Here is a 23,860-nt window from a genome sequence, read left to right as displayed (position 1 = left end):
GACTTCAGCTCGGCATTCAACACCATCCTCCCTGCTCTGCTCCAGGACAAGCTCTTCCAGCTCAACGTACCCGACTTCACTTGCAGGTGGATCACCGACTTCCTGACGGATCGGACGCAGTGCGTGCAGCTGGGCAAGAATGTCTCAGACACACAGACTATCAGCACAGGAGCTTCACAGGGCTGTGTACTTTCTCCCCAGCTCGTCTCTCTGTACACGAACTGCTGCACCTCCAGCCACGCCTCCGTAAAACTAATCAAGTTTGCGGATAAAACCACCCTCATCGGGCTCATCTTGGACGGGGATGAGTCTGTCTACAGAAGGGAGATGGACCGGCTGGTGTCCTGGTGCGCGGTAACAACCTGGAGCTCAATGCCCAGAAAACAGTGGGACTTTAGGAAATGCAAAGCCCCCAAGCCCCCCCCCTCACCATCTCGGCTCCCCCATTTCCACTGTGAACTCCCTCCGCTTTCTTGGTATCACCATCACCCGGGACCTCAAGTGGGGGCTCAACATCAACTCCCTCACCGGGAAGGCCCAGCAGAGGATGTACTTCCTGCGTCAGCTGAAGAAAGCAAAGCTGCCAGCGGAGATGATGGTGCAGTTCTACACGGCCATCATTGAGTCCATCCTCACCTCCTCCATCACCGTCTGGTACGCTGGAGCCACAGCCAGGGACAAGAAGAGACTGCAGCGCATTGTGCGCTCTACTGAGAAGGTGATCGGCCGCGAACTTCCATCTCTGCAGGACCTGTACGTCTCCAGGGCTCTGGGACGTGCAGGTCGAATCACAGCTGACCCTTCTCACCCTGGTCACGGACTAGTTGAGCCGCTCCCCTCAGGCATGAGGCTACGGTCCATCCGGACCAGAACCTCCCACCACAAGAACAGTTTCTTTCCCTCTGCCGTTGTACTCATGAACACTGCCTAAGCACTTTGCACTCACTGCACTGTTCACTTTTTATTGCACTACATATTTTATTTTATGTACGTATCATTTCTATTTTTAACTCTACTTACCTATTTTTAATACCCGGTAGTTATTTATTGTCCATTGTTTTTGTATTCATTGTTCAGTGTTTGATGTTTGTGTTGCACCGAACCGGCAGGACAAGTTCCTATGTCCTTGAATTATGTTTATGGACAAATGGCAATAAACCGTATTCTGATTCTGATTCTGGAACACACCTTCCACTCCCTCTTCTTGAACAGAGGGACTACTACCCCGGTCTGCTAGTCCAGAGGCACTGTCCCCGACCGCCACACGATGTTGCAGAGACGTGTCAGCCAAGACAGTCCCTACAACAGCCAGAGACTTTAGGTACTCAGGGCGGATCTCATCACCCCCGGAAGCCTGCCACCGAGGAGTTTGCCAACAACCTCAGTGACTTTAGCTTGAGTGATGGACGAGTCAGCCTCTAAGGATGTTGCCGATACCTGTCAATGACCTCAGGAGACCTACAAGCCAGAGTGGCTTAATAGGTCTCCTTCTTCAGCTTGACGACATCCCTTACTTCCGGTGTCCACCACCGAGTTTGGGGGTTGCCACCGCGACAGGCACCGGAAGACCTTGCGACCACAGCTCCGAGCAGCCGCATCGACAATGAAGGTGGAGAACATGATCCACTCGGACTTAATGTCCCCAGCCTCCCCCGGGATATTGGAGAAGCTCTCTCGGAGGTGTGAGTTGAATACCCTACTGACAGAGGGGTCTGCAAGAAGTTCCCAACAGACCCTCACATTGCGCTTAGGTCTGTCAAGTCTGTCCGTCTTCCTCCTCTGCCAGCGGATCCAACTCACCACCATGTGATGATTGGTTGACAGCTCTGTCCCTCTCTTCACCCGAGTGTCCAAGACACAAGGTCAAATGACACAATAACAAAGTTGATCATTGACCCCAGTCTTCGGTGTCCCTCATGCTTGAACATGGTGTTTGTTATGGACAGTCCATGGCTAGCACAGAAGTCCTATAACTGAACACCAGGTTCAGATCGGGAAGGCCGAAGGTTCTTCCTGGGGTGAACTTCAACACGTGGCGGGTGAGCTGTCGGGCTTTAAAGGTTGAATAGAGAGGATTCTTCGCTGATTTGAGAACTCAAGCAACTTTTTTTTAAATGCACATGTGCACCCTCACATCCACCTTCCCTTTTCTTTCCGAGAGGCCGCCTGCCATCAAACATCGTGCATGAGCACGCAACAGCCCCGATGCTACACACGCGTTTGTTTCTTAGCACAACGGATTGTGTAGCATATACAATGCCGCAGTGAATTAAAATTAGACTAGTACCAGAAGTTCTTATGGTTCGGCTCGGAGGAAAAAGAGGTGTATTCAATGAAAACTAACTCATGCTTTGTAGCGCTTAGTTGTGGTGTTATTTACAGTGATTGACAATGTATATACAATATTTACAGTTGTGCACAATCCTAATAATGGTCCATATTTGATCAATTATCAGTTCAACGCGTAAATCAAAGTTCCGGGTGCAAGTGCTGCATAGCTCACAGTCCACAAGAAGTACAATCCACAGTGTTGAAAGAAACAGTTTGTTCAGAGGTATATTCCAAGGTGTTCAATCAGCATATGAGTGTGTATGGGGAGAGGCTGCAATGTCTCCTACAGCACCGGCCGATGCTTGCACTCTCTCTCGGTTCGTTCTGGGTTCTTTAGCTCGCCATCCAGTTTCAGGAACCTGGCCTGTTCCAAACAGGACCAGGAATAAACAACATAATAATAATTATTAATTCATAATTATTATTACATTTTACTTTTCTTAATTAAAACAAATTAAACTGAATCATTCACAGTGAATGTTTGACCCAGTAGTGACTCTAAAATCAAATGAAATCCAGGCAACAGTTTATGCTCATCTATATGCATAACATGATCAAAATATATATATACTCAAATATCACGTATGGAGGTTTAGGATTAGATTTTTTCAAAGACCCCTAGTTCAAACCAGTATTTTGTGGAATGTTTAGACTTATGTTATGGTGCGTTGAGTCTGGTATGTAATGGTAGGATCAGACACTTTAGCAGTATGTGTGGGGCATGAGAGCTGTCAGCTGTAAACCAAGTGGATCCACATGCTGCACACAGAGCACATGATGAGAAAAATGTGACCCACCGCCTCCACTGTATCCTCACATAACTCCACAGCTCCAAATCCTATCATTATCCAAATCTTTTTACTATTCAAGTTACTCTGAGTAGATTTTTAAATATACCTGAAATTGAGTATAATTCTTATTATTACTTCACTGATCAGAAAATATGTATATTTCTATATCATTAATAATTGTTCAAATTAATTATTCAAAACCTTTACATGCGCCTTACATCAAGAATCACACAAACTCCAGCTCCTGCAGCCAATCACGAATCTGTGCCAGTGCAGCCTCTGCAACTCAGTGAGGGAATTCTGGAGGTTCTGAGCTCTTTTTTTTTATTTTATTTTTTTTATTTGTATTTAAGAAGACATGATATCAAGATGGTGCTCCCACATCAGATTCTGTGCCAGGTGCGTAGAAAAAATGCGTACGTGACGCCAAATGTAATAGGGAAAGAAATCCCACACTAAGTTGCAAGTAAAATGTATTGGTGAAGAGGCAACGTTTCGGCAACTGGGCCTTCGTCAGGCCAATGGGTGACTGAGGATGGGACAGGTTTAAATAGGAGTGGCCTCAAAAATAGGAGTGGCCAATCACAGATGTTGAATAATTCACCTCATGATGAATTACATATACGTCAAAAATAGTGATTAATACTGTACAAAATAAATAGCAGAATCAAAGTATACATAAATGTGTTGAACAAAGCAAACAGGTCAATGGGAAAACCCTGTGAGTTATATTCAAAACTGCATGTGTACTGTAGATCATCCTCAGAGCCGTTGCAGGAAAATGTTGAGATTGAACTCATCATTCAACCCCTTAGGAGCCAGTGTCTGCAGGGTATAAATCCAATACACTTCACGTTGTTTTAATAATAGGTCATGGTCCCCTCCTGTTTGGGGCGGAGGAACATGTTCAATACCGCAAAAATGGAGTGTACAAACGTTGTGTTGACGGTCGTTAAAATGAACCGCCACGGGGTTTTTCCTGTCATTGCGCCTGATCCTTTGTTTTAGTTTCCTTATGGTTTTGCAGACATAGGCCAGGCCGCAGGGACAATGTAAAAGGTACACAACATGTGTGGATGCGCATGTTATAATGCTCTTAATAAAAAACTTTTTTACAGAGTGAGGATGTTGGAAGTAGTTCGCACCTACGAGGTGGTCTCTCAGATTTTTGCCTCTTCTGTTAACAAACAAGGGTGGATGTCGGAACGTGGAGGAAAGTTCCGGATCGGATTTGAGGATGTGCCAATGTTTCCTGAATAGGGTTCTGATGGTTGCAGCATGTGAAGAGAACTGGGTTATGCAAGTGACAGAAAAATGCTTTTGTTTTTTAACAGTTTTTTCAATACGTCGGAGCGTGTTTTCTTAAAGGCTCGATCACATGCTTCATCGACCCATGAATGTGGATATCCTCGCTGTAAAAACCTGCGTTTCATCTCCTGTGCCTTCTCATTGAAGTCATCATTAGAGTGGCATATTCTGCGAAGTCTCAAAAATTGATTGACGGGTAAGCTTTTTTTGAGCGAGGTCGGGTGGAAGCTGGACGCTGATAATAAAGTATTTCTATCTGTGTTTTTTCTGTAGAGTGTAGTAATGATGGTCCCACTATCTTTAATCACTTGCATATCCAAAAAGTTTACCTTCTCTTTATTGATTTGGGGTCTGAGTTTTCCCAAGTGCCCAGTTAAAAGGTGCCAAAAGGAAAGGAATAAGTGTGTCTTTTAAAGCTTTATACCACTCTGAGGTGAACCTATCGCTCCCCAGAGATTTATTGTTCTTTAATCTTTTGATTGCACCTTGTATTTTCAAGACTGTTATTTCAGCTCCTATTTTTTAGTTTGTTCTTTCGACATAACAGGCAAATTGAGGGTGTCCAGAAAGGAATTTATATAATCTTCTTTATTGTATAGAATTTTTGAAGAAACATATTTTTTTATAGAAGGATTCAAATGGTGAAGGCACTGGTAATCCAGCTGCAGTTGTGATTGTATTTCCTTTTTTCAGTCGTATTGTATTTCCTTGAACTTTTGACGCTCCCTGAGGTGGCTCATGGCACCAACATGCCCAAGATGTACTTTGGTGCTAGGCCATGGAGAGACTTGTACACAAGCAGAGCTGCTTTAAAGTCTCTTCTCTGAGCCACAGGGGGCAGTGCAGAGACCTGAGAACAGGACTAATGTGATGGTACTTCCTGGTTCTAGTCAGGACCTGAGCAGCAGCGTTCTGGATGTACTGCAGCTGTTTTACAGCTCGCTTGGAGAGACCAGTGAGCAGGCCGTTACAGTAGTCTGATCTACTGGAGACAAACGCATGGATAAGTCTCTTCAAATCTAGTTTAGACACTATACTTTTGATTTTGGCAATGTTTTTTTGATAAATGTCATTGAATTGATGTTGCTGTTGCTGTTGCTGTTACAATTCAGGTCTGAGTCGATTATTACTCCTAAATGTCTCACTTTATTTACAGATTTTGGAGTGAGAGTGGGTTTTTATGTATTTGTTTATTTCATGTGACTTGTCTTGTCTGAGTAGCTGGAGATGTGCGGAGAAGCTTTAAACAAACACAGATGCCAGTCATGTTGCCTGATAGTCGGCATGGCGGAGTGGCACACACTGGGAGAGATGTGCGAGCAGTGTCAACACAGGGAGACCAGGAGTAAGACAGTGACAGGTAGCAAAGGAAGCATTTTTATGGACTGAATGACATCACCGCTAATCAATAGTAAGACTGACCAAAAGTGGCGAATGATATACTGCCACAGGCTGAACAATTTGCTTCCTTCATTCATGCTTAGTAGGATCATTTCAGTGACAGTTATCTTCACTGTTCACTCCTTGTATTTAAACCAGACAGACAGACACAAATCCAAACTTTCATTTGCTGCACTTGCTCAAAAAGGGACTTTTATTACTTTAACAAACCTTCCTTTATACTATCACCTTTAAAGGTGCCATAACATGCTTTTTTCACGTTTCGTAGTCTATCCTAAGTGTATAATTGATAATAATAAGGGTTGTGCAACACCCTTAATAATTAAGAAATATCACCCAGACCTTGGACCCCCTCACCAACCCGGAAATGCAGACGGCTTGGTTTGATATTCGCCCCCACCCTTGCGAAGAGCGATCTGGCTCCCCCGCCCAACCCGTGACGTAGTCTCAGAGCGCGTGTGTGCCCCGCCCACCCGTGACGTAGCCCCACAGCTGTCTGCTCCGCGCTGCGCCGCTCCTGCCGCGCGAGTGAGTGAGAAACGATAGAACTTCAGATCAACACTACTTTGAGCCTAAATAAATCTGGTGTTTATTCTACAGCGTGCGCGGAACAGATATATCTATATATATATATATATATATATATATATATATATATATATATATATATATATATATATATATCTATATCTATATATATATATATATATATATATATATATATATATATATATATATATATATATATATATATATATATATATATATATTCTCTCCGTTTATTGCTGGTTGCTGCATCAAGTGCCACATAAACCTTCACCATTGTGATAATAGTAAAGAGTGCGATATCATTAATGACGTTTTGGGACTCTTTGAACCGTGTTTCGTCGTAAATCGAAGCAGAAAAACTCCGGAATGGGCTTGTAGGGAGACAGCAGCGCGGAGCAGCGCGGAGCCGGGGGGAAGGGGGTGGGAGGCGCCAGGCGGGAGGCGGGAGGGGAGGGGGGAGGGGGGGGATAATGACGCGTGCTTGCCCTTATGACGCATCTTGCCCCACCGCCCGTCAGTTTGGAGATTTGAGAATCAATCAAAAAAACACTCCGGGTACATATATGAAGCACAAATAGCAATGTCAGAAGGTTAAAAGCTCTGAAAAGTCGATTTTGCATGTTATGGAACCTTTAAGACTGTAAAAAAGCAGTTGTGTAAAATTACTTCCCCACCTTGTTTTCAGATTCCAATAAGAGATCAAGTCCAGCCTCTGGTGTTTTCTCTGAACGCTTCCATTGTCCAGAAACTTCACAAGAAACGCAATGGAATGCAAGATCTGAGACGGTTTCCAGTAATCAGTTGCCCCCCTCCACCAGTCAGACACCTGGTGAGTCCAAAGCACACACACATTTTATTCCAAGTGAAAAAGTCCATCAAGACCTTAAAAGTATACATATATAATGAAATACATTCATGCATTTAAAATACATTTGCAAAATAATTGTGCAAAAAAGTCTGAAGCAGGGAAACTGAGACAGAAATGTTTTTTACTTCGTTTAGACCTGTTTTAGTTCTGGGTTTGACCTGGTTTTGTTCTGGAACAGAGCTGCTTGGTGATTTGGTCAAAAGATCGTTGAATTCTATAATACTAATGGTCATTTTTAGTTCCCTGTGTCTCTTGTCTGCAGGAACAGTGTGCGCAACTAACTCTTTTCCAGTGGTGTGCGTTCAGGGCATTAAAGGGAAGCTCAGTGGGATAGACGCCCTGCATGCGTGACACCAGGGTTCAAGTTTTTTTTTTTTTTTTTTCATTTTCACGCACAAATGTTATCCACAAATATTGATGAGCGCCGGGTTACCAACCCAAGTAATGGAGAAGTCAGTGTGCCAAAATGAATTGCTTGAATCCACTATTAATTATTCAATTATGTAATGAATTTTTAAAATAATCACATTTAATTAAATGTGCAATGAAATAATTAACTGTGCAATGAAATCATTAATTGTACAATGAATTAATTCAATGCACAATTAATTCATTTAATTGTAAATTAATTAATTCAATGTGCCAATAAATAATTTAAAGACACATTTAAAGCTTAATATTAAAACATCTATTTAATTAATTGAAGATTTCATGGTTTTGGTGCAGAAATAATTGGTCAGACTCACTCAACAAACTCTTTGGCTGCTCTGGTCCAGTCCATTTCTCTACAGCTGGGCCACCGCGGATACTGTGATTTCGCTCAGATTAGCAGGAAAACAGTGGAAATGTATATCTGTTGTCAGCTGCGCCTGCAGACGCCCGTACACACTTTGCGAGCCTTGAATTTCCCCATTGAATCCAAATGCATCTCATGAGGCACGCATGGACCAGTTCAATAGCGACTACACACCAAACTATTCTCCTAAAACGCTGCTCTTTAGTCAGGGCAGGGCTGCGGAACTAACATCTTTGTTCCAGACACTGGTAACCGTAACCACACAGACAGGACCTATGCGCTGTATCTGTTTTTTCTTTCCTCTCCATCCCCATGCCACAGCGAGCTTGTTTCACTCAAACTTGCGTACTTGTGCACCATCATGCACGCACTCCTTGCACACAGACCATTATTGCTTCTCCATTCCGATGCCCTCCCTCAGTGTCACAGATCTTCCCTGCACACTTACATAAAGCACAGGGCTCTCAAGGTCCACGTGTCCCTCTTTTCTCTCACTGTCTGCGCTCCTTACTGGACATCTCATGTCCGCAGCATTTCATTTAGTGTCCTTAAGAGCTGTTGTTTAGTCTGACGCTTTACGGTTACATTATTTTCATACAATTAAGGTTTGAGCTCTGAGCAAAGGGGATTATTGCGCCGGGCAGTAGGATACAGTCTGATCTGCGCACAATAAAATGAAGGTATTTTTTTTATTGTTTATGTGGGCAGACATACATTTAAAATACATTTTAAAATGCCATGTATGAAATATGTTGACAGATTCACATTCAGAAGTCCTGTGGAAATGACAATCGTTGCCACAGTAATCTTCAGATGACAGCACAGTTCACTGATGAGACACACAGGCCTTTAGACACGTGAGTATTACTCCTGCATACCTAATTGTACAACCTGAACCCTATGCATCATACACAGATCCAAATGGGCAAAAGGTACAGCAATGGCCATAAAATAACTTTCACTTTAATACATTTCTATCTGGTAGGCTACGTGTTTCATTGCATTCTGTTTAGAAGCTAAACTGCATTTCGTTGCACTGAATAAGTGTAATGACTATAAAGCCGAATTTAATCCAACTCTATTGGCAAGTCTATGTTTTTTAAAGAAATAAAATCTCCAAATGTTGAACCATATCATTATTTGTTGGGGATTGGCTCCACAAACTCACGTTATTCACATGGTTTCCTTAAAACTGACAACTAATACTATATTGTTTTAAAGAGAACTTTGCACATCAGTGTCTTTCAGACGGGTGCGTTAGAGGAGAGCACCCCAAAGTTTATAAATATATATATATACATAAGAATCCCGCACACCGCCGTACATGCCACTTGTGGATTTGACTTGGTCATAAACAACATTTCTGCATTAGACCTTCATCAGGCAAATGGAGGATGAGCTCCACGTGGTCATCTTAAATAGGGTGTGGCATGCACCCAAAGGTGACAAGTCGTAAAGGAACAGGGCATAAAAATATTTACAAATCATCAGTTGGTTCATGCTGATGAGCAAACTCTTTACAGTATAATATTAAAACATTATAAAAATAATTACAGATGCAAAAAAAAATAAAGGAATGATGATGGATATAGTCACAAGGTACATACAAGGTATATATATATATATATATATAGCTTTATACACACCCCAGCCTATTACTAAAGAAAAGAGCTCCTCCTCCATTTGCCCGGTGAAAGCCTGGTGCCAAAACGTCATTTATGTCCAAGTAAAATTGCAAGTAAGGTGGTGTGGGAGTCTTGTCTATCTAATGCTATATTGTGAACAAATAAATAAATATAAATTCACTTTTGGTTATTAGGCCCGAGCCCCAGCAGGGCGGAGGGCCTATTGCTCCCGCAACGCTGCCGAAGGCAGCGTTGCAACTGTCTGACCCCGTCGCCCCTGGCAAGTACAGTGAACTAGCCCATGCCGAAGGCATGGATCATGCATACTTACTCCTGCTATGTCAGAAATCGTCAACAGCAGCGCGAAGCGCTGCATTCCTCCAAAAACACTCCTGGCATCGTCCCGTACGCAAGAGTCCATGCCGCAGGCATGGACTCTCGCCATGCTTGTATCGCCATGCTTGTATCTGCTCAAATCAATGGAAGTCTATGGGGAGTGGGCGGGGCATCCCGACGGAATAGGGAGTGACGAGCGCGTAAGCGCTCGTAATGATGATTCCACCCCATGACGGCTTCGAGAAGGCTTAGAGCTTTCAAACGATGTATCATTTGTTGTTATAGTGGAAACGGCTATATTGTTTTTGCTAAAAATATTATTAGGCCCGAGCGCCACAAGCTGGCGAGAGGCCTATTAGTCTCATAAGGCCGTGCGAAGCACGGCTGCGAAAGTGCGCACATAGTGCGCACGAAATCGAGCGCGAAGCGCTCGCCCACTTCCAAACACTCACTAACGCACTCCTCCACTCATGCACGCCCCGTGCATACTAATTAGTTGTAGGAAAATGGAACATTACCGTTGTAAACGGGCGAAGCCCGTGCAAAAGTTCGCACTAAACGAGCACTTTACATTGGGATGACGACCGCGAAGCGGTCGTCATCCCCATATAAAGCACTCATTTGCGCTAAGTAGCTCACGAATACGTTCCCCATCTCTTGCATGTTCCGTGCACATAAGCATGTAATGCAAAAATTGAACATTATTACTGTATACAGGGCCAAAAACACAAAGTGGGCGGAGCCCACTCAAAATTATCGAAACTACCCGTCAGTGACCAGGGACCCACACCATGAGGTAGGAAAGCGCGAGAAATGTATAGTTTATGATATTTGAAAAATGGGAAACATTGTTTTCGCATCGGAATATTCTTCTTCTTATTATTATTATTCTCGGGACCAACCCCCCTATTTTTCACCCAGTGAACATTGACGAAAAGTCACAAAAATTTGCACACCTCTAAAAATCGTGCCTCTCTACATTATGGCTATTTCCCTTTTCTAAAATAAAAAAAATTGGCGCGTCAGCGCCCCCAAATGTACCAAAAATGCATTGAGAGATGGGAAATGACCCAAAAAAAATCTGATCGTAGAATCATGAAATTTGGCGCAGAGGTAGATGGTGACAAGAGAAGTAAAAAATATTATTACGGCAACGCCGTCCGCCCAGCCAAAAGTCGGCCATATTGCTTCAAAAATGGCTAAACATGACTTCGGAGTTTTTCCAAACGTCATACTTTTACGAACTCCTCCCAGGGCGTTGGCCCTAAAAAGCTGAAATTTGGTGAAAATGCTACTGAGGAGTGGGACATCAAAAGTTATCCAAATTACATTGATACCTGTCACAGTCTCTGTGCGGCGAAGCCGCAAACTGTAGCAAGAATTTCAGAAATCTCCCAAATTTTACATTTCTGCCGTTTGCGCAGATAAAGTCCGAATTGCGTCAAATTAGAATCAGTTGTTAAACTCTTTGCCCTAAACCTACTTGAAGTGAAATAAATTAATTTGGCGCCACAGCGCCCCCTACAGATTTTATATGGAGGTTAAATGTTTAGTTTTGCGAAATTATATGAAATTTGACACACAACTCAATTTTAGCATCCCCATCAAAAAAGTCAATGAGACCCATGTCATAATTGTTATGGCGTTGCCGTAACGATGACCGAAACCTTCCATGTTATTCCAATGGGGAAATCGCCAGAACATGTTTACACTTTAGACTTTCACAAACTCCTCTTAGGGCGTCAGCCCTATTAACCTGAAATTTGGTGAGACTCATCTTCAGGGGTGGACCATCAAAAGTTATCCACATTTTTATTCAAAGAGTCACGGTGTCTGTGCGGCAAAGCCGCACATTTTGCCAAGAATTCAAAATAAAATTGCTTTTTGATGGTAAAACAAAGGGGAGAAGATGTGACAGCGTCACAGATTCAGCAGTAGGCGTAATAAAAGGACAATTGGGGCGCGTTAGCGGGCGCAGCCCGCATGTTTGGTACCCCGTCGCCCCTGGCAAGTACAGTGAACTAGCCCATGCCGAAGGCATGGATCATGCATACTTACTCCTGCTATGACATAAATAGTCAACAATTAGTGAATGGGCGTAGCCCATTCACTAATTGTTGACAACAGCAGCGCGAAGCGCTGCATTCCTCCAAAAACCCTCCTGGCATCGTCCCGTACGCGAGAATCCATGCCGCAGGCATGGGCCATGCTTGTATCTGCTCAAATCAATGGAAGTCTATGGGGAGTGGGCGGGGCATCCCGACGGAATAGGGAGTGACGAGCGCGTAAGCGCTCGTAATGATGATTCCACCCCATGGCGGCATGGGGAAGGCTTAGAGCTTTCAAACGATGTATAATTTGTTGTTATAGTGGAAACGGCTATATTGTTTTTGCTAAAAATATTATTAGGCCCGAGCGCGACAAGCTGACGAGAGGCCTATTAATCTCGTAAGGCCGTGCGAAGCACGGCTGCAAAAGTGCGCACGTAGTGCGCACGAAATCGAGCGCGAAGCGCTCGCCCACTTCCAAACACTCACTAACGCACTCCTCCACTCATGCACGCCCCGTGCATACTAATTAGTTGTAGGAAAATGGAACATTACCGTTGTAAACGGGCGAAGCCCGTGCAAAAGTTCGCACTAAACGAGCACTTTACATTGGGATGACGACCGCGAAGCGGTCGTCATCCCCATATAAAGCACTCATTTGCGCTAAGTAGCTCACGAATACGTTCCCCATCTCTTGCATGTTCCGTGCATATAAGCATGTAATGCAAAAATTGAACATTATTACTGTATAGAGGGCCAAAAACACAAAGTGGGCGGAGCCCACTCAAAATTATCGAAAGTACCCGTCAGTGACCAGGGACCCACACCATGAGGTAGGAAAGCGCGAGCGCTTTCCGAAAATGTATAGTTTATGATATTTGAAAAATGGGAAACATTGTTTTCGCATCGGAATATTATTCTTTCTTTCTTTCTTCTTCTTCTTCTTCTTCTTCTCGGGACCAACCCCCCTATTTTTCACCCAGTGAACATTGACGAAAAGTCACAAAAATTTGCACGCCTCTAAAAATCGTGCCTCTCTACATTCTGGCTATTTCCCTTTTCTAAAATTAAAAAAATTGGCGCGTCAGCGCCCCCAAATGTACCAAAAATGCATTGAGAGATGGGAAATGACCCAAAAAAAATCTGATCGTAGAATCATGAAATTTAGCGCAGAGGTAGATGGTGACAAGAGAAGTAAAAAATATTATTACGGCAACGCCGTCCGCCCAACCAAATGTCGGCCATATTGCTTCAAAAATGGCTAAACATGACTTCGGAGTTTTTCCAAACGTCGTACTTTTACGAACTCCTCCCAGGGCGTTGGCCCTAAAAAGCTGAAATTTGGTGAAAATGCTACTGAGGAGTGGGACATCAAAAGTTATCCAAATTACATTGATACCTCTCACGGTCTCTGTGCGGCGAAGCCGCAAACTGTAGCTAGAATTTCAGAAATCTCCCATATTTAAAATTTCTGCCGTTTGCGCAGATAAAGTCCGAATTGCGTCAAATTAGAATCAGTTGTTAAACTCTTTGCCCTAAACCTACTTGAAGTGAAATAAATTCATTTGGCGCCACAGCGCCCCCTACAGATTTTATATGGAGGTTAAATGTTTAGTTTTGCGAAATTATATGAAATTTGACACACAACTCAATTTTAGCATCCCCATCAAAAAAGTCAATGACTCATGTCATAATTGTTATGGCGTTGCCGTAACGATGACCGAAACCTTTCATGTTATTCCAATGGGGAAATCGCCAGAACATGTTTACACTTTAGACTTTCACAAACTCCTCCCAGGGCGTCAGCCCTATTAACCTGAACTTTGGTGAGACTCATCTTCAAGACCATCAAAAGTTATCCACATTTTCATTCAAAGAGTCACGGTGACCAAATTTGAATCAGTTGTTAAACTTTCTAGTTTGGACCAGTTTATGATGACGAAATTGAAATGGCCGCGATAGCGCCCCCTACAGAGTGACCTTTAAATTAACATTGAAGGTCAAAAATTAGTTTTACCAAAATGTTCTAAACTTTACCCAAAATTCTATTTTGGCGTCCCGATCAAAAAAGCCAATCAGACAAATGCCTTATTTTTTACGCCGTAGTCGTAGCGATGACAGAAACCTCCCATGTTATCCCTATGGGAAAACCGCAAAATCTCTCAAATATCCACATTTTTATGTTTCACACTTTAACGAACTCCTCCTAGTGCGTTTTGCCCACGAACCTCAAAATTGGTGTACGTCCTCTAGACAAGTGGGGCATCTAAAGTTATCCAAATTTTAAGGATAACTTTTACGGTCTCTGTGCGACGGAGCCGCAAACGTTTCCCAGAATTCTGACTATTTGGCCTTCAGAGTGGCCTATAAACAATAGAGTTTTTCCAAATGACATGATATTTTGAACAAAATTCTAATTTGCAATCCTGATCATAAAAGTATGAGAGCCAAAGTCATATTTTGTATGGCGTAACCGTAGCGTTGATAGAAACATCCCATGTTATCCTTGTGGGAAAATCGTAGAATCGCTCAAATCACCACATTTTTACGCTTCACACTTTAACAAACTCCTCCTAGGGCGATTGCCCGATCAAGTTCATATTTGGGGAAAATCCTCTACACAAACGGGGCATCAAAAGTTAGTCATATTTTGATTTTAAGTGGTACGGTCTCTGTGCCGTGGAGCTGCAAATATACTGTCACAAATGGGAAAAACGCCAAATCCTTGAAATGTTCACATTTACGCTTCACACTTTAACAAACTCCTCCGTGGGCAATAGCTCAATCAAGCTTTACTTTGGGAAAAATCATCTACACAAGCGCGGCATCAAAAGTTATCCATATTTATATTCTAAGTGCTACGGTCTCTGTGCGGCGGCGCAGCAAATTTGGCTGACACTTGTGTTGATTTGCACTGGATTGGTCATGTCCAATGTGTCGCCGTCTGTCAAGTTCTTTTTTTATTAAACACAATAAGGGCGCCATCTTTATCAAGTCGAAAGCGCAGAGTCGGAAGGCCGGCGGCCCGCGAGGGCCGTTGGATGCCGCTTGCGGCTTTAATTATTATTAGGCCCGAGCGCCACAAGCTGGCGAGAGGCCTATTAATCTCGTAAGGCCGTGCGAAGCACGGCTGCGAAAGTGCGCACGTAGTGCGCACGAAATCGAGCGCGAAGCGCTCGCCCACTTCCAAACACTCACTAACGCACTCCTCCACTCATGCACGCCCCGTGCATACTAATTAGTTGTAGGAAAATGGAACATTACCGTTGTAAACGGGCGAAGCCCGTGCAAAAGTTCGCACTAAACGAGCACTTTACATTGGGATGACGACCGCGAAGCGGTCGTCATCCCCATATAAAGCACTCATTTGCGCTAAGTAGCTCACGAATACGTTCCCCATCTCTTGCATGTTCCGTGCATATAAGCATGTAATGCAAAAATTGAACATTATTACTGTATAGAGGGCCAAAAACACAAAGTGGGCGGAGCCCACTCAAAATTATCGAAAGTACCCGTCAGTGACCAGGGACCCACACCATGAGGTAGGAAAGCGCGAGCGCTTTCCGAAAATGTATAGTTTATGATATTTGAAAAATGGGAAACATTGTTTTCGCATCGGAATATTATTCTTTCTTTCTTTCTTTCTTTCTTTCTTCTTCTTCTCGGGACCAACCCCCCTATTTTTCACCCAGTGAACATTGACGAAAAGTCACAAAAATTTGCACACCTCTAAAAATCGTGCCTCTCTACATTCTGGCTATTTCCCTTTTCTAAAATAAAAAAAATTGGCGCGTCAGCGCCACCAAATGTACCAAAAATGCATTGAGAGATGGGAAATGACCCAAAAAAAATCTGATCGTAGAATCATGAAATTTGGCGCAGAGGTAGATGGTGACAAGAGAAGTAAAAAATATTATTACGGCAATGCCGTCCGCCCAACCAAATGTCGGCCATATTGCTTCAAAAATGGCTAAACATGACTTCGGAGTTTTTCCAAACGTCGTACTTTTACGAACTCCTCCCAGGGCGTTGGCCCTAAAAAGCTGAAATTTGGTGAAAATGCTACTGAGGAGTGGGACATCAAAAGTTATCCAAATTACATTGATACCTCTCACGGTCTCTGAGCGGCGAAGCCGCAAACTGTAGCTAGAATTTCAGAAATCTCCCATATTTAAAATTTCTGCCGTTTGCGCAGATAAAGTCCGAATTGCGTCAAATTAGAATCAGTTGTTAAACTCTTTGCCCTAAACCTACTTGAAGTGAAATAAATTCATTTGGCGCCACAGCGCCCCCTACAGATTTTATATGGAGGTTAAATGTTTAGTTTTGCGAAATTATATGAAATTTGACACACAACTCAATTTTAGCATCCCCATCAAAAAAGTCAATGACTCATGTCATAATTGTTATGGCGTTGCCGTAACGATGACCGAAACCTTTCATGTTTACACTTTAGACTTTCACAAACTCCTCCCAGGGCGTCAGCCCTATTAACCTGAAATTTGGTGAGACTCATCTTCAAGACCATCAAAAGTTATCCACATTTTCATTCAAAGAGTCACGGTGTCTGTGCGGCAAAGCCGCACATTTTGCCAAGAATTCAAAATAAAATAGCTTTTTGATGGTAAAACAAAGGGGAGAAGATGTGACAGCGTCACAGATTCAGCAGTAGGCGTAATAAAAGGACAATTGGGGCTCCTCTTGCGGCGTGGCGGCGGCGTGGCGGCGGCGTGGCGAGGGCCGATCATTGCCGCTTGCGGCTATATTTATTATTATTTTTCTTGTTCTTCTTCAGCGCTTTGATCTCTAATTTGACCCCCTGAACATGCTCAAAAACTCACCAAACTTTGCCCAAAATTCAGAATCGGCGAAAAATTTTATTTTTTCTGGGCCATTTTTTTTTTCGTTAAAAAATGGCGCGACAGCGCCACCGACAAAAGTCAAAATACATTACGCCTATGGGAGACGCCCCGAGGTCAACTTTGGCGTAAAGCTACGAAATTCGGGACACGCATTCCTCTCGTGAGGATAAACAAAAAAAATCATTGTGGCCACGCCCCCAAACTTACCCTATGGCCGCCATCTTCCTTTGAAAATGAAAACAAGCTGAGTTAGCCATTTTGTTTACGTCAAACTTTGACGAACTCCTCCTAGGGCGTTTTGCCCACCGACTTCAAAATCGGCGTACGTCCTCTGGACAAGTGGGGCATCTAAAGTTATTCAATTTTTTGAGATACCTTTTACGGTCTGTGTGCGGCGCAGCCGCAAAGTTGGACAACTTATTTTGGAATATTGCAGGTCTAAAAATTGCTCCCATTTGATCAAAACCAGTCCGATTAGGACCAAATTTGAATCAGTTGTTAAACTTTCTAGTTTGGACCAGTTTAGGCTGACAAAATTGAAATGGCAGTGATAGCGCCCCCTACAGAGTGACATTTAAATTAACATTGAAGGTCAAAAATTAGTTTTACCAAAATTGTCTAAACTTTACCCAAAATTCTATTTTGCCGTCCCGATCACAAAAGCCAATCACAAAAATGCCTAAATTTTTACGCCGTAGTCGTAGCGATGACAGAAACCTCCCATGTTATCCCTATGGGAAAACCACAAAATCTCTCAAATTACCACATTTTTATGTTTTACACTTTAACGAAGTCCTCCTAGTGCGTTTTGCCCACCAACCTCAAAATCGGTGTACGTCCTCTAGACAAGTGGTGTATCTAAAGTTATCCAAATTTTAAGGATAACATTTACGGTCTTTGTGCGACGGAGCCGCAAACGTTTCCCAGAATTCTGACTATTTGGCCTTCAGAGTGGCCTATAAACAATAGAGTTTTTCCAAATGACATGATATTTTGAACAAAATTCTAATTTGCCATCCTGATCATAAAAGTATGAGAGCCAAAGTCATATTTTGTACGGCGTAACCGTAGCGTTGACAGAAACATCCCATGTTATCCTTATGGGAAAATCGTAGAATCGCTCAAATCACCACATTTTTACGCTTCACACTTTAACAAACTCCTCCTAGGGCGATTGTCCGATCAAGTTCATATTTGGAGAATATCATCTACACAAGCGGGGCATCAAAACTTACCCATATTTTGATTCTAAGTGCTACGGTCTCTGTGTGGCGGACCCGCAAATATATGTCAGAAATGGGAAAACAGCGAAATCTCTAAAATCACCACATTTTTACGCTTCACACTTTAACGAACTCCTCCTAGGGCGATTGTCCGATCAAGTTCATATTTGGGGAGAATCATCTACACAAGCGGGGCATCAAAAGTTATCCATATTTTTATTCCAAGTGTCACGGTCTCTGTGCGCTGGAGCTGCACATTTGACCGATATTTGTCTTCATTTGCACTGGTTAAGCACAGCATTGTACATGTCCAATGTGTCACTGTCTTAGTTCTTAGACAATTGCGTTAGCGCCATCTCTGTAAAATGCAGAGAGCAGAGTCGGAAGGCCGGCGGCCCGCGAGGGCCGTTGGATGCCGCTTGCGGCTTTAATTTTTCTTGTTCTTCTTCAGCGCTTTGATCTCTAATTTGACCCCCTGAACATGCTCAAAAACTCACCAAACTTTGCCCAAAATTCAGAATCGGCGAAAAATTTTATTTTTTCTGGGCCATTTTTTTTTTCGTTAAAAAATGGCGCGACAGCGCCACCGACAAAAGTCAAAATACATTGCGCCTATGGGAGACGCCCCGAGGTCAACTTTGGCGTAAAGCTACGAAATTCGGGACACGCATTCCTCTCATGAGGACGAACAAAAAAAATCATTGTGGCCACGCCCCCAGACTTACCCTATGGCCGCCATCTTCCTTTGAAAATGAAAATACGCTGTGTTAGTCATTTTGTTCACGTCAAACTTTGACGAACTCCTCCTAGGGCGTTTTGCCCACCGACTTCAAAATCGGCGGACGTCCTCTGGACAAGTGGGGCATCTAAAGTTATTCAATTTTTTGAGATACCTTTAACGGTCTGTGTGCGGCGCAGCCGCAAAGTTGGACAACTTATTTTGGAATATTGCAGATCTAAAAATTGCTCCCATTTGATCAAAACCAGTCCGATTAGGACCAAATTTGAATCAGTTGTTAAACTTTCTAGTTTGGACCAGTTTAGGCTGACAAAATTGAAATGGCCGCGATAGCGCCCCCTACAGAGTGACCTTTAAATTAACATTGAAGGTCAAAAATTAGTTTTACCAAAATTGTCTAAACTTTACCCAAAATTCTATTTTGCCGTCCCGATCACAAAAGCCAATCACAAAAATGCCTAAATTTTTACGGCGTAGTCGTAGCGATGACAGAAACCTCCCATGTTATCCCTATGGGAAAACCACCAAATCTCTCAAATTACCACATTTTTATGTTTTACACTTCAACGAACTCCTCCTAGTGCGTTTTGCCCACCAACCTCAAAATCGGTGTACGTCCTCTAGACAAGTGGGGCATCTAAAGTTATCCAAATTTTAAGGATAACTTTTACGGTCTCTGTGCGACGGAGCCGCAAACGTTTCCCAGAATTCTGACTATTTGGCCTTCAGAGTGGCCTATAAACAATAGAGTTTTTCCAAATGACATGACATTTTGCACTAAATTCTAATTTGCCATCCTGATCATACAAGTATGAGAGCCAAAGTCATATTTTGTACGGCGTAACCGTAGCGTTGACAGAAACATCCCATGTTATCCTTGTGGGAAAATCGTAGAATCGCTCAAATCACCACATTTTTACACTTCACACTTTAACAAACTCCTCCTAGGGCGATTGTCCGATCAAGCTCATATTTGGGGAAAATCATCTACACAAGCGGGCCATCAAAACTTACCCATATTTTGATTCTAAGTGCTACGGTCTCTGTGTGGCGGACCCGCAAATATATGTCAGAAATGGGAAAACAGCGAAATCTCTAAAATGACCACATTTTCACGCTTCACACTTTCACCAACTCCTCCTAGGCCGATTGCCCGATCAAGCTCATATTTGGGGAAATCATCTACACAAATGGGGCATCAAAAGTTATCCATATTTTGATTTTAAGTGCTACGGTCTCTGTGCCGTGGAGCTGCAAATATACTGTCACAAATGGGAAAAACGCCAAATCCTTGAAATGTTCACATTTATGCTTCACACTTTAATGAAGTCCTCTGTGGGCAATAGCTCGATCAAGCTCATATTTGGGAAAAATAATCTACACAAGCGGAGCATCAAAAGTTATCCATATTTTTATTCCAAGTGTCACGGTCTCTGTGCGCTGGAGCTGCACATTTGACCGACATTTGTGTTCATTTGCACTGGTTGTCCACATGTCCAATGTGTCGCTGTCTTAGTTCTTAGATAATTGCGTTAGCGCCATCTCTGTAAAATGCAGAGAGCAGAGTCGGAAGGCCGGCGGCCCGCGAGGGCCGTTGGATGCCGCTTGCGGCTTTAATTATTTTTCTTGTTCTTCTTCAGCACTTTGAACTCTAATTTGACCCCCTGAACATGCTCAAAAACTCACCAAATTTTGCCCAAAATTCAGAATCAGCGAAAAATTTTATTTTTTCTGAGCCATTTTTTTTTTCTCAAAAAATGGCGCGACAGCGCCACCGACAAAAGTCAAAATACATTGCGCCTATGGGAGACACCCCGAGGTCAACTTTGGCGTAAAGCTACGCAATTCGGGACACGCATTCCTCTCGTGATGACAAAAAAAAAATATTATTGTGGCCATGCCCCCAGACTTACCCTATGGCCGCCATCTTCCTTTGAAAATGAAAACACGCTGTGTTAGCCATTTTGTTCACATCAAACTTTGATGAACTCCTCCTAGGGCGTTTTGCCCACCGACTTCAAAATCGGCGTACGTTCTCTGGACAAGTGGGGCATCTAAAGTTATCCAATTTTTTGAGATACCTTTTACGGTCTGTGTGCGGCGCAGCCACAAAGTTGGACAACTTATTTTGGAATATTGCAGGTCTAAAAATTGCTCCCATTTGATAAAAACCAGTCCGATTAGGACCAAATTTGAATCAGTTGTTAAACTTTCTAGTTTGGACCAGTTTAGGATGACAAAATTGAAATGGCCGCGATAGCGCCCCCTACAGAGTGACCTTTAAATTAACATTGAAGGTCAAAAATTAGTTTTACCAAAATTGTCTAAACTTTACCCAAAATTCTATTTTGCCGTCCCGATCACAAAAGCCAATCACAAAAATGCCTAAATTTTTACGGCGTAGTCGTAGCGATGACAGAAACCTCCCATGTTATCCCTATGGGAAAACCACAAAATCTCTCAAATTACCACATTTTTATGTTTTACACTTTAACGAACTCCTCCTAGTGCGTTTTGCCCACCAACCTCAAAATCGGTGTACGTCCTCTAGACAAGTGGTGTATCTAAAGTTATCCAAATTTTAAGGATAACTTTTACGGTCTCTGTGCGACGGAGCCGCAAACGTTTCCCAGACTATTTGGCCTTCAGAGTGGCCTATAAAGCCTAGGAGTTTTTCCAAATGACATGATATTTTGAACAAAATTCTAATTTGCCATCCTGATCATAAAAGTATGAGAGCCAAAGTCATATTTTGTACGGCTTAACCGTAGCGATGACAGAAACATCCCATGTTATCCTTATGGGAAAATCGTAGAATCGCTCAAATCACCACATTTTTACGCTTCACACTTTAACGAACTCCTCCTAGGGCGATTGTCCGATCAAGTTCATATTTGGAGAATATCATCTACACAAGCGGGGCATCAAAACTAATCCATATTTTGATTCTATGTGCTACGGTCTCTGTGTGGCGGACCCGCAAATATATGTCAGAAATGGAAAAACTGCGAAATCTCTAAAATGACCACATTTTTACGCTTCACACTTTAACGAACTCCTCCTAGTGCGTTTTGCCCACCAACCTCAAAATCGGTGTACGTCCTCTAGACAAGGGGGTATCTAAAGTTATCCAAATTTTAAGGATAACATTTACGGTTTCTGTGCGACGGAGCCGCAAACGTTTCCCAGAATTCTGACTATTTGGCCTTCAGAGTGGCCTAGAAACAATAGTTTTTTTCCAAATGACATGATATTTTAAACAAAATTCTAATTTGCCATCCTGATCATAAAAGTATGAGAGCCAAAGTCATATTTTGTACGGCGTAACCGTAGCGATGACAGAAACATCCCATGTTATCCTTGTGGGAAAATCGCAGAATCGGTCAAATCACCACATTTTTACACTTCACACTTTAACAAACTCCTCCTAGGGCGATTGTCCGATCAAGTTCATATTTGGGAAATATCATCTACACAAGCGGGGCATCAAAACTTGTCCATATTTTGATTCTAAGTGCTACGGTCTCTGTGTGGCGGACCCGCAAATATATGTCAGAAATGGGAAAACAGCGAAATCTCTAAAATGACCACATTTTTACGCTTCACACTTTAACGAACTCCTCCCAGGGCGATTGCCAGATCAAGCTCATATTTGGGGGAAATTATCTACACAAGCGGGGCATCAAAAGCTATCCATATTTTGATTTTAAGTGCTACGGTCTCTGTGCCGTGGAGCTGCAAATATACTGTCACAAATGGGAAAACACCAAATCTTTGAAATGTTCACATTTACGCTTCACACTTTAACAAACTCCTCCGTGGGCAATAGCCCGATCAAGCTTTACTTTGGGAAATATCATTTACACAAGCGGGGCATCAAAAGTTATCCATATTTATATTCTAAGTGCTACGGTCTCTGTGCGGTGGAGCAGCAAATTTGACTGACACTTGTGTTGATTTGCACTGGATTGGTCATGTCCAATGTGTCGCCGTCTGTCAAGTTCTTTTTTTATTAAACACAATAAGGGCGCCATCTTTATCAAGTCGAAAGCGCAGAGTCGGAAGGCCGGCGGCCCGCGAGGGCCGTTGGATGCCGCTTGCGGCTTTAATTTGTTTTTGTCCCCCCTAACACTTTGTACTGTTTCTCAGTATGTCCAAGGGGCACCAGCGGCTGGTTCTGGACTCCAGTCTGAACCTGCTGCTGCTACACGTCAACGTCACCAACCTGCCTTTACCATGGAAACCTTTCAATCACACCCACAATGTCTCATCTCCGTGGCGACCTATAGACAACACTTACAATGTCCTGTCGCCATGGAGACCCGCTGAGGATGCCCACAATGTGGCCCTGAACGTCACCATCCCACGCTCTCTAGTCTACTCTGGAGTGCGGGTTAAGGTACAATTTTTGCTTTTTTTACTTGATACTTTGACTTTCTGTTGTGGCCGATAAACAATGTTTGCTTTGTTCATATAAATATAAATTATATATATTATTATATATTATATTTGAACTTTTATAGCTTCTATAGAGTCTATTGAGTCTGCGTCCCACTTTCCGATGAATATGAATATTGTAGGGGAATGGAGATGGACATTCCACGGCCAGATAACAGAAAATCTCTCTTTGAACATTGGGAGTTTTTCGTTCTCCCTCCGTCCCTCACCGCAGGGGAGCCGCTGTGACTTGTGTGATAAATGATCTTCTCCCCCACAGTCTTACAGGAGGACGCCCCGATGAACTATGTTTTATGTGATTATGCCATGAATGTTTGTCCGAATCAACTCCGTACACCGCATGTTTCACCTTGTGTTACGTATTTTTCCACTGTTTAAGGTTTCATATTCCCAATGCTTTCACAGGTGAAAGAAGATGTAAAATGTATCTACCTCAAGAAATAATGTGTACAAACTGCCCAAAAGTGTTTAACGTGTAAATGTTAAAACAGGGTTCAATGTTTTTGCCATTATTATTTACGTTAC

At 42.8% G+C, this 23,860-nt stretch overlaps 1 protein-coding gene across 1 annotated transcript in view; it reads left to right on the top strand.

Moving 5' to 3' along the window:
• The window catches only part of LOC140357838 (integrin alpha-3-like), a 175,486-nt gene that overhangs the window by 99,861 nt on the left and 51,765 nt on the right, over window positions 1-23,860 (top strand). Inside the window, exons 15-17 of the mRNA XM_072442357.1 lie at window positions 7,066-7,209; window positions 8,804-8,901; window positions 23,027-23,276. Of these exons, the coding sequence (XP_072298458.1) occupies window positions 7,066-7,209; window positions 8,804-8,901; window positions 23,027-23,276 (492 nt within the window). The remainder of the gene's footprint in view (window positions 1-7,065; window positions 7,210-8,803; window positions 8,902-23,026; window positions 23,277-23,860) is intronic.

This window comes from Eucyclogobius newberryi, unplaced genomic scaffold (genome assembly GCF_026437365.1).
Source record: "Eucyclogobius newberryi isolate DKJ021-1_F unplaced genomic scaffold, fEucNew1.0.hap1 SCAF_13, whole genome shotgun sequence".
Lineage (NCBI taxonomy): Eukaryota > Metazoa > Chordata > Actinopteri > Gobiiformes > Gobiidae > Eucyclogobius > Eucyclogobius newberryi.
This window is presented reverse-complemented; position numbering and strand designations above follow the sequence as displayed.